The following is a 10,655-nucleotide window of genomic DNA, read 5'->3' on the forward strand; positions in this document are numbered from 1 at the left end:
GGAAAAATTAGCATTTTCATTCTTTTTCACTTTGGTTGTTCAATCATTTTTCTGTCATTCTCTGCTCTATTTAATGTCAAGTCAATTTACCATGAATTAACAGCCCAGCTTAGACAGCTTTAGAGGCTCCAGCAACTGCACACTTTAGGCTTTCAAACAGGCGTACTCCCTGCTGAGTGGTTCTCCCCCAGGACCTGTCTGGAGGCAGGGATTTGATGGATGAACTTACAAAATGAGACTTAGATGAAAAGTGCAGAGACGGATTGGGATTTGCAAAGAGACTCCTCTGCACTTGCCTGCGCTTTATCCTTCCCCGCAGATGTCCTCTGAAACATGCTTGCACCATTTATTAGAAGGGGGGAAAGCGGTCAGATGCTTTGAACAGGAACCTGCCTGATGCTGCGGTGGCACTGCCAGCTGCCCTCTCTGCAGGGGAATAACTGCAGTGCTGGGGTGGAAGGATGGGGCGAGGTTGGGCAGCCTGGTCCTACCTGCTGTTCTTGATGACACGGGCATTGCGGTGCCATTTTGGGGAGGTGTGCGTGTGCACACATATGAGACATGCTGCTCATCCCACAGGACAGAGGTGGCTGCTGCTGCTCAGTGACCCTGGGCTCCTATCTTGCAATAATTTCAGTCCAACACTTTATTTCTTAATTTAGGAGCTCTGTGCCCACAGCTCCTCCTCATGTTACAGCTCCGGGCTTGCTAAAGTCCAAACAGTGTAAGTCGCTCATCGAAACAGCCCCTCGGTGCTGGCCCTGCCTCCCGTGCAACGCTGCATAAGAGAGCTTTGCTCTTTCGCCGGAGCTCCTCCCGAGCCGCCGCTCCTCTCCGCCAGGCAGCCCCTGGGTACTGGGGAAAGCTCTTCCACCCTGCCCAAAACTCTTACGCACGTACCTGGGGGCTGCACAGGAAGCAGGTGAGCAAGGATCAGCAAGAAACCCCCCGGGTTATTTAAGGAGCTGGGGGAGTTGTGCTGGGGAGGAGGTGCCCTGCTCCTGCGGGGCATTGCTGGGGGCTGTGGACCCACCTGGGCGAGAGTGCCTGGCCGGCCTCCTCTCTGCCACAGCTGCGTTCCCTCGCAGGCAGGACGGCATGGTGCGGCGCGTGGCGGTGGTGGGCGCAGGCGTCAGCGGGCTGGCGGCCATCAAGTGCTGCCTGGAAGAGGGGCTGGAGCCCACCTGCTTTGAGCAGAGCCAGGACGTCGGGGGTCTCTGGCGCTACACGGTGAGTGGCTTTGGATGCCTGGTTTCAGAGCTGGCTGGGGAAACCTGTGTCCTTGGGGCTGGGGGGCTGCACCCCACTGCACCCCGTGTGCCTGCACCCACTTGCTCTGCTGTGATGGCTGTGCGTAGGAGGGCTTGGCTGGTTCGATAGAGGTCCCCCAGTCCCCTCCCTTACCCTGGGGACAGCCTGGCCATCCCTTGGCTTGCTGAGCCAAGTCCCCTCTGAACTGCCAACCCCTCTCCTTTGGGGATGGAGGGAGCTGCCAGCTTCTCCCCAGCTAAGGGGCTGCAAACCCCTCAGGGCTGCACTGGAGACATGCTCACATTCCCCTCAAAGCCCATGGAGACAGGGATGGCTCCAAAATGTAAGTCTTCTGGCCCTGCAAAAGTCACCCTGTGGGACTACCAGTGGTCACCCCACCTTGAGGAGCACTCGCTGCTGCTCAGGGTAGCTCTCAGCATGATTTTACATAGTGGCTGTGCACCACAGAGCCAAAAAGGAGCCAAATGAGTAGAGGGTCAGACTTGGAGCCATCTCGTGCCCTGTGCCCACCTAGGGCTGAGGGGACGGTTTGGGGTGTGATAGCAGTTGCGGGAGCAGCTGAGGGTGCTGTTAGGGAAAGGAATTGAGCTCATGCGAGTTAAACCCCAGGGCAGAGGGGGAGGGCAGAAAGCTTGTTCTGGGTGATCTGAAATGTTTGATTCATCCCAAAACACGGACCGCATGTTTTCTGTCTTTTCTGGGGAGGGCTCCAACAAATTCCTCCAGAAAGTTTGGCAATACTTTTTCATATGTATAATGGAGAATTTCAGAACAGAATATCACTATGGAGGGGAAAAGTAAAAAACACTTCAGCTCCTTATCTGTTTGGTTTTTTTCTTTTATTGGAAGTTGGTAATTATTTGGCCAACCCAAATATGAATTTTCCAGCCCAGAAACTTCACTGCATTTTTCCGAGCTCTGTCCTGGCATCAAAGCCATTGGGAAAGGGAAATGCATTACCTGTGTTTTGTGCTGTTAAGTGCCAAGTGTCAGGGCAGACGTAGCAGGTGCCCCCCCAATGGGGACAGGGCAATGCGTGGGGCTGGCCACTTTGGGCAGAACCAGACCAGGCTGGCCCGGGCCCCGCTGCATGCATGGTGGTCTTGGGGATTTTGGCAGATCCCCCATGTCCTGACCTTCTAGATGTCAGCAGGACACTGGAGGCATTGCTGGGTGGTAGGCACAAGCCTCTCTCCACATCCCAGGCCAGATCTGCCCTGCGGTTGCATAAAGCATGGGCAGCTGAGCCGCTGTGCGAAAGCAAATGCACCCTCGTGGGCTTCTGCCTTCGATTGTGCAATTGCCAAGACCATGTGCACAAAGGAGCAATGTCCAGGCGTGCCCATGGGATTTTGGAAGCTTTACAGGCAGACCAGGAGGAAGCTGGGCGCTGGGAGGTCCCACGTTACTTGTCTCCTGTGATATTTTGCATGTGTCTATGTGCATGAGTGTAGCTGTGTCACACCTGACCTGATGCTTTCTGGATGTGCAGTGGAGAGGCTCTGGCATTCCACAGCCTGCCCTTCCCCAGAGGTTTCCACTTTCCCTGGCAGATGTGCATGTAACCAGCTCCTAAATGCTTTGGGCGATGCAAACCTGCCTCCCGGCCTGTTAGGACACTTCTGTGCTCATAGGGGGTTATTTGGTTATTGCACCTCATGGCTTTGCTGTTTTTCTCTGGCTCCAGCCTGGAGGTGGAGGCCAGGGGGTGATGGTGTCTGGAGGAGTTGGTGCAGGGCTCCAGGACAGGCAGGGGTCGTGTCCCCCGCAATGGGACACATCCATGCTCCTCTCCCTCCAGGACCAGGCAGAGGAAGGCAGAGCCAGCATCTACCGCACGGTCTTCACCAACTCCTGCAAAGAGATGATGTGTTACTCCGACTTCCCCTTCCCTGATGACCACCCCAACTACATGCACAATGCCAGGCTCCAGCACTACATCTGCAAGTACGCCAAGCACTTCGACCTGCTCCAGCATGTACGGTTCAAGGTAAAACGCCTGGAGCGGAGAGGGACAGCGAGTAGTGGGGGGACCTGCGCAGGGGGAACGTTGTCTCCATGCCTGGGTCTCCCTGCTGCGGGGAAAATTCTGGGGAAAAAACCTCCTGGTTTTGTTAAAGCAGGTCTCATCAGGTCCCCTCTTTGTGCACTCCCCAGAGCTGCCAGCATGAAATCACAGGGGCAAACATCCCTGGGCTCCCTGGGACCTCTGAATCCCACTGACTCCATAAACATCTCTGTCTGCTCTGCAGACACCCATGGATCTCTTTTTTTTGTTTCCTTTAAGACCCTGGTCACCAAGGTTAAAAAACGCCCGGACTTTTCTGTGACAGGGCAGTGGGAGGTGGTGACCCAGAGAGATGGGAAGGAAGAGACGGCGGTTTTTGATGCTGTTATGGTTTGCTCTGGGCATCATGTCTACCCAAACCTCCCCCTCGCTGACTTCCCAGGTAAGCTGCGCGTGTGGAGTTTATTCCTGGGACACAGCTGAGCAAATACCTTCCATCACAATGTTCTTTCCTGCAAAAAATGCCTTTTCAGCATTAAAAGGAGAGCAATATTTTTGGGGATGGGGGTCCATTCAGGAAATCAAAACCTGTTTTTTTAAGAAAAAAGACTCAGTATCCGAACTATATCAAAGCAGGGACAAAGCTAATCTTTCCCAGAAAAAAATATTTCAGGCTGTTTCCTTTAACAGAAGATTTTTCATAAAAGGATTTTGTAAAACTTTTTTTTTTTGGCATTTTCCCATGATTTCTAGTGCAGATGTCATATGCATTACCCAACAGCCTTTGCCTCTCTGTGTACGGGCACATTCTTGGGAAAAACTTTCCCTCTGGCAAGAAATATTTGGTGCTGGGTGTCCGTTTGGAGGACACGGGCTTGAGGCACTGACTGGTCACGAAAACTCTCCTCGGGTCCTTTGCCATCTTCTCTTTTAAAAATGAAAACTGCTTCCCTGTCGCTCACTACTGCAAGGGTGTAAAGCCATGCTGAGGGGATGGAGTGTGGCTGTCCAGGCACCTCAGGGCAATGTTGGGGTTGCAATAGTACCCTTTTGGGGTACAGAAATACCGTGCAAAGGTATCCTGTGCTTGCACGCTCTTTCTCTTTTTAAATATTGAGTGAAGCCAGAGACAAATCCCATCCAACGACAGCTTTGCAGCATCCCTCTGTGTACAGGAGACATCTGCTACTGTGAGAAACGCTCAGATGGATGCTCCAGTAGCATCTGCAAGAAGAGGAGATCCCAAGGCCAGCACAGCGTCTCCTTTTCATTCCTGGGGTGAATTATGACCCTTTCTATTCTCCTCCCCAGGAATACAGAAGTTTAAAGGCTGTTACTTCCACAGCCGAGAGTACAAGGAGCCAGAGAAGTTCAGAGGGAAGAAGGTGCTGGTGATAGGCTTGGGCAACTCCGGCTGCGATATTGCTGTGGAGCTCAGCACCGTGGCATCACAGGTATGGGGACCTACACCAGAGCCACTGGGGAAGTGGGGGGGTCCCCATCTGCTCAAGCATGTGCCACCGCCTCTGTGAGACAGCTCAGGGGGCTCACAGCCATCATAGGGGCAGCTCACTCCTTCCTGGCTGTCCCCCCAGGTCTATCTGAGCTCCCGAAGTGGGTCCTGGGTGATGAGCCGCGTCTGGGACAACGGCTACCCCTGGGACATGCTGGTCATCACTCGTTTCCGGACTTGGCTGGGGAACATCTTCCCCAGGGTGCTCAGCGACTGGCTGTACGTGAGAGGCATGAACCGGTTCTTCAAGCACGAGAACTTCGGCCTCATGCCACTGAACAGGTACCCCAAACCCCCTGGGGGTGCTGGGTCTGGATGAGGCTGGGCCGTGCCTATCCTGGGCTGGCAGCAGAAGCCACCTCTGTGACAGCCCCACCACGTTTGCCCTTGCAGAACTTCCCGCAAGGAGCCAGTGTTCAACGACGACCTCCCGAGCCGCATTGCCTGTGGCGTGGTGGTGATGAAGCCGAACGTGAAGGAGTTTAGAGAGACATCTGTCTTGTTCCAAGATGGGACTGTGCAGGATGATGTCGATGTGGTTGTCTTTGCCACTGGTTACAGTTACTCCTACCCTTTCATGGAGGATGATTCCATCATCAAAAGCAGGGACAATCAGGTCACCCTCTACAAAGGCATCCTCCCTCCTCAGCTCGAGAAGCCAACCATGGCAGTCATTGGGCTGGTCCAGTCCCTTGGACCCATCATCCCAACAGCGGAGCTCCAGTCCCGCTGGGCAGTCAGGGTGTTTCAGGGTAGGTGGATAGACTTGTGCTGGGTGACGGTCTATTTTCTGTTAATGGGAAGTAGCATTTCCCAGCAGCAATGGGCAGGCTCAAACTGAAAATCAGGACAGTGCCTGAGTGCTGAGGAACCCACAGGGGTTTGGTCAGAAATACCAATAATGGGTTCTCCATGTGATGGGGCACTTTCCACCGTGGGAGCAGGTCACTTTTCAGCCCACTGCCAGATATCAGTGAAGTCCCTGTGGTGGGGCTGAAGAGCCTCTTGGGCATCACTGCACACCTTTAAGGACAGGGGAGCCAGTGTTGTCACATCCTCAACACCCAAGCTTGACCCAAGCCCAGTTCTTAACACCAAAGGGAAGAGAGGCACTCAAGGGCTCAGCTGATCCCTGCAAACCCCATCTGCTGCAGGAGGGATCTCCTGGGCATCACTTCCCTTTGCTGATACTCTTCCTGCTCTTTCCAGGACAGTGCACGCTCCCCCCAGTCAGTGAGATGATGGATGACATTGATGAGAAGATGGGGAAGAAGCTCAAGTGGTAAGTACAGCTCATGGAACTCCCTGTCAGAAGAGCCCTGCCATCGTCTCAGCCCCAAGTGGGTTGGATACAGGCACTGCAGAGGCCTGAATCAGGCAAGTTTGGGTGGAAAGATTTCCTGTCTGAAAACGCTCGTTTGCCATCACTGAGTGTTATCAGGCTGAAAAAGCATTTCTCATTCACACACAATCAGGGTGAGGCCCCAGCAGAAATAGAACATTTCCATCATTATTCTTCAAAGCAACACTTTTTTGTTTCATAAAGTCCATGGAAGTGCCTTGCTTTCCCCCTCTCTGAGTGTATCCGATATAGTGAAGCAATACTTTAAAAATACAAATATAACCAGTGAAAGCTGAACCTGGCCCAAGCAATGTTTTCTTTTGTTTTTAGAAACCGTTGCATTGTAGGAAGTTTCAAAACGCAATGTTTTCTTGTGAGCCAGATTCCTCCACTAACAGCAGCAATGATGCACGTCCCTGGAGCCATGGCCCCCAGCCAGCTCCACTCCCCAGGTTTGGTGGGGGAGAGCAGAGGACAGACTCTGCCTTCACTGTGCTGAAAGAAAAAAATAAAAAAAAGAAAAAGGGGAAAACCTAAAGCAGCCCCTCTTCTTCCTCTCCTCTCTCCCCCGAAGGTACGGGAACAGCACCACGCTGCAGACTGATTATATCACCTACATGGACGAGCTGGCCTCGGCCATTGGCGTGAAGCCCAACGTGATGAAGCTCCTGCTGACGGACCCGCGGCTGGCCCTGGAAGTCATCTTTGGCCCCTGCAGCCCCTACCAGTTTCGGCTGATGGGCCTGGGGAAGTGGAGCGGGGCCAGAAAGGCCATCCTCACCCAGTGGGACCGAACGCTGCAAGCCACGCAGACACGCATCACCCCTGCCGTCCCCACTGCCTTCCCCTGCCCGGCCGTGCTGGGGGTGCTCTTCCTCCCACTCCTCCTCCTCCTCGCCACCCTTTACTGGTAGGGGACCCTGGAGGGACATGGCAAGGACAGGGAGGAATGTAGGAGTACCAAGGGGTGTGTGTGTGTGGGATGCTTTCTCCCACTGGGCAATATGTGCTGCTGCCCTGCTCATTACCCTGAAAATAATTCATCAAGAGATCCCTAAAAAAAGGCATTGATAAATCAGGTGCAATCTCCATGCCTGGTAAATTTTGGACGTTTCTCAGCTGGGGCTATGAAAGAGAGTAAATACCAGCCCCAGTAAGTAATGCTGGTTATTTTATCCCTCTAAATGTGTTCAAGTAGGGTCTGTTGCTACACATCTTTAAATCTCCCTGTCTACTGTCTCTCCTTCCTGTGGAAAACTGGAGTCAACATGTTTTGGTTTTTCAAGAAAAGTTTTGGTGTAGAGCTTGTGCTCTGGCTAAAAGAAGCTTGCCTGAATTGGCCCTTTTGAAAAATAATTTTCGTAACAAGTAAATAAAAACATCCACGTCTTTCTCCAGTGGAGCAAGATGCCCAAATGAAAAAAAAAAATCAGATTAAAATATTGAGAATACTACTCTTGTATATAAATAAATGGCCCACCAGTTCTTAGAACAACATCTGGACTTTGCTGGAATGTGTGAGCATCTGAAAGCTGAGATGAACTGTGTCTGCCAGCCAAAAGGCCTGGCCCAGCTGGGGCTGTGTAACCCAGCAATGTGGCTGCTGCAGCCATGGCGAGAGCATCCTCGGAGAGATCGCTCTCCCAGCCACTTCGCTTCCCACCAGGCGTCACCGGCCCTGCAGCGGCAGCTTGGATGGGTACCCGCACCTTGGCTCGCCCCTGTCTGTGGCCACCCCTAAGCTTTGTCCGGGGTGACGGGGATGTGCCATCTGCCCAACTGCCCACCCTGGGAGGGGGCAAAGCCTCCAAGGTTCACCCTCACCTGAGCAAGTGGGGAGGAGCAAGTGGGCCCGATCCTGGTGAGCTGACAAACTCCTGATGTGGCTGGAGCCTGTGGGCTTTTTCTTTGTGTCCATCTGCCAGGGGTGGAACCAGCCCACGGCATAATTTTGGTGCTCCCCAGGAAGCACTCTGCCCAGGCGTAGCTGCAGGCATCTCGGCTTTTCTCTGCCGTACAGCAGTAACTTATAGCTTTGCAAGATGCTCCATGGTTTTATGAAAGGCACCACGTAAATGCAAAATAATATCATTACTGCGAGCTCTAGCCCTGGAAGTGAGGCTACAGGACACCTGCTGTTCCTTTTTCAGTGCCTCTGCCTGAGTGCTCTGCTAACATGCTTCCTCCTGCCAGGAGATGAAGGGGTTTGCCTGCCTTTATTTCTTCCAGTCCAAATGATGTATACCTGTGGTGGGAAGCAAACCTTTCCTACGACTGTGATCCAGTTTAGAAAACCTCAGATGTACCCACTATCTCAGAAACAAACATGAATACAAATATAGTGGCATCATCTGATCAGGTTTTTTAAATTCTCTTGCAATTAACAAGCTGTGTGCGGTGCATCAGTGTGATTTTTTTCTTTCTAGCTGATGACTAGCTAGGAGACAGACCGTGGTGGCGGGGGATGGCACTGCTTGCCTTGTGCTGAGCTGCAGGGTGCTGGCAGGACCCACGCCGAATGTGATGGGTGCCGGGAGCCCTTCCCTTTTGGAAGCCAAAGTACCAGGCTATGTGAAAGAAAGGGCAGGTGGGAGAAGAGGCAGCTGTCGGTGCTGGGAGCTGTGGGATGCACTGGGGAGGTGTCAGGGCACCAATGGGGCAAGCAGAGATGATGTCCGGGAATGAAAGAAGAGGGTTTGTGGGGTGCTGGCGGGGCAGCCCCTCTTCCCCAGGTGTGGTAAATAAATGGACATGGGCCAGGCTGTCACAAGGGTTCTCTGGGGCTGCCTTACATCTGCAAAATGGGCTGAATGACCTCATCATTATCAAACATGAGGTCACAGCCTGTGTCTATGCTGCTGAGAGCATGCTGGCTGCACCACTTTTCCCTGGGCAGGTTGCAGGGCATTACTGCTGGCCAGAGGGTCACGGGGAAGATATACGCAGCTGCTATTTTTGAATTCCTCTGTTCTGCAGCTGTTCTCATGTGTGCAAACCCACCCTGGGACCAAAACCCCAAACCTAACAGCATCCCTCCAAACGAGGATGCTGTGGGGTAGTCCTTTGCAGAGCAGAGACATGTGTCCCATGTTTCCTTTTACACCAGCTGCCACTTTCCTCTGCTATTCAAACAATTATTTTACAATAAATGCAAAACCAGTAACCACCCATGATACTTTCACTCATTACCAGTTTGCTCCAAAAAGCCAGATTTTAGCCAGCATTTCATGACATTGCTAGTGCCAGATGCCTTGGGGATGTCAAAACCTAGGCCAGCTGCTGGGCGAAGATCAAGTGAACCTGCACAGTGTCCTGCAGACCAAAAACCAGGGCAATTATTTTTGCTTTGCTGGAGCAAGTGCTCCACGTAGCAAGGACCAGTTTGCCAGCCCAGAGCTTGCTGAAACGGTGGGAGGCAACAGCATCAGTGCCAGGGGGTGCCTGCTCCCCACGCACCATGCCACCAGGGCCAGGCTTTCTGTCCCTGCAGGGATCAGTGAATGCTTGTTTCCCAGAAATCCCCTGCCAATTAAGGGGAACAAGCCAGGAGGGCCCAAGCTAACCCATTACATACAGCTGGCCTGGCTATTTCAGGGCAAATGAGGATGGGGAGCACAACTGAGCACCCAGCTCTGCCTGTTTCGCATCGGCATCGCACAGTATGGGGGGACCTACATAATGATGCATTTGCTATGGTTTCCTTTCAGACTACAGTCATTGGATAGAAAAAAAATAAATGCCAGGAGGACTTCTCAACCACCCGCCAGTGGGTTGTTGTCACTGAAACTAATGGGAATGAGGAACTGCCCATTTTTGATGCTGTGATGGTTGGTGTTGGTCACCATATACATCCATATGTCCTGCTGGAGTCCATCTGAGGCAAAAGCAGTTTGTAGAGTGCTGCTAGAGGCACGTGTCTAGGAGCAGGATTAACAAGCTGCATATGTACCAGATGGGGAAATTATTTCCAGAATAATACCAGCTGGGCAGCTGTAAGGTGGGAAGTCAGGGAGGTGGCTGGCCTGTCCACAGCCAGCCAGGGCTGCTGGTGCCTGTGACCCAGCCTACGCCCCACTGGAGGGGCTGAAACCAAAGTCTTCAGCCTGTCTTTGGCTGGAAGCAAATGGAGGTTCACTATGAGGGTTGGAAAAGCACCATCCTGCATGGTCTGGGGAAAAGCAGAGGAACAGCCCAAAAGCTCAGCCAGCACCGTCCCCTTCCAACACCTTGGTGCTGCATGCAACGCTGTGGGGCTACAGCCAGGCTCCAGCGGCTGTCCTTGGCTGTTGACACAAATGCCGTATGGCATGAGATGGATGATTCACTGCTATTGGATTATTCCTCCCTTATGCCTCACAAAACGAGGCTTAGACCTTTGAAAATATATCACAGCTGTTTGCGCTTGTGTTTCTGGTTTCACTGGTAAAGCCCAGAACTGGCGATATTCCTGGAGACCATGCAGCTGTTACTGGGAGCCAGTGCAGGAGGCAAGCGATGCAGACCCATGGTCCCCAGATGGG

The 10,655-nt window shown here is 52.8% G+C and overlaps 1 protein-coding gene across 1 annotated transcript; it reads left to right on the forward strand.

Annotated features, from left to right (window-relative positions):
• Window positions 1-1,088: 1,088 nt before the first annotated feature.
• LOC142413169 (flavin-containing monooxygenase 3-like) lies at window positions 1,089-7,049 on the forward strand. Its single transcript, XM_075509216.1, has 8 exons — window positions 1,089-1,230; window positions 3,074-3,262; window positions 3,560-3,722; window positions 4,592-4,734; window positions 4,876-5,075; window positions 5,187-5,545; window positions 6,003-6,075; window positions 6,710-7,049. The coding sequence occupies exons 1-8, from the start codon at window positions 1,099-1,101 to the stop codon at window positions 7,047-7,049; spliced, it is 1,599 nt and encodes a 532-aa protein (XP_075365331.1). The 5' UTR covers window positions 1,089-1,098.
• The last annotated feature ends 3,606 nt before the right edge of the window (window positions 7,050-10,655 follow it).

This window comes from Mycteria americana, chromosome 7, assembly GCF_035582795.1.
Source record: "Mycteria americana isolate JAX WOST 10 ecotype Jacksonville Zoo and Gardens chromosome 7, USCA_MyAme_1.0, whole genome shotgun sequence".
In the NCBI taxonomy this organism is placed as follows: Eukaryota; Metazoa; Chordata; class Aves; order Ciconiiformes; family Ciconiidae; genus Mycteria; species Mycteria americana.

Coding starts and splice junctions, on each gene's coding strand:
- LOC142413169 (XM_075509216.1), top strand. CDS start 1,099: ATGGTGCGGCGCGTGGCGGTGGTGGGCGCAGGCGTCAGCGGGCTGGCG. Junction 3,263..3,559: donor TCCAGCATGTACGGTTCAAG/GTAAAACGCCTG, acceptor GTTTCCTTTAAG/ACCCTGGTCACCAAGGTTAA. Junction 3,723..4,591: donor CCCCCTCGCTGACTTCCCAG/GTAAGCTGCGCG, acceptor TCTCCTCCCCAG/GAATACAGAAGTTTAAAGGC.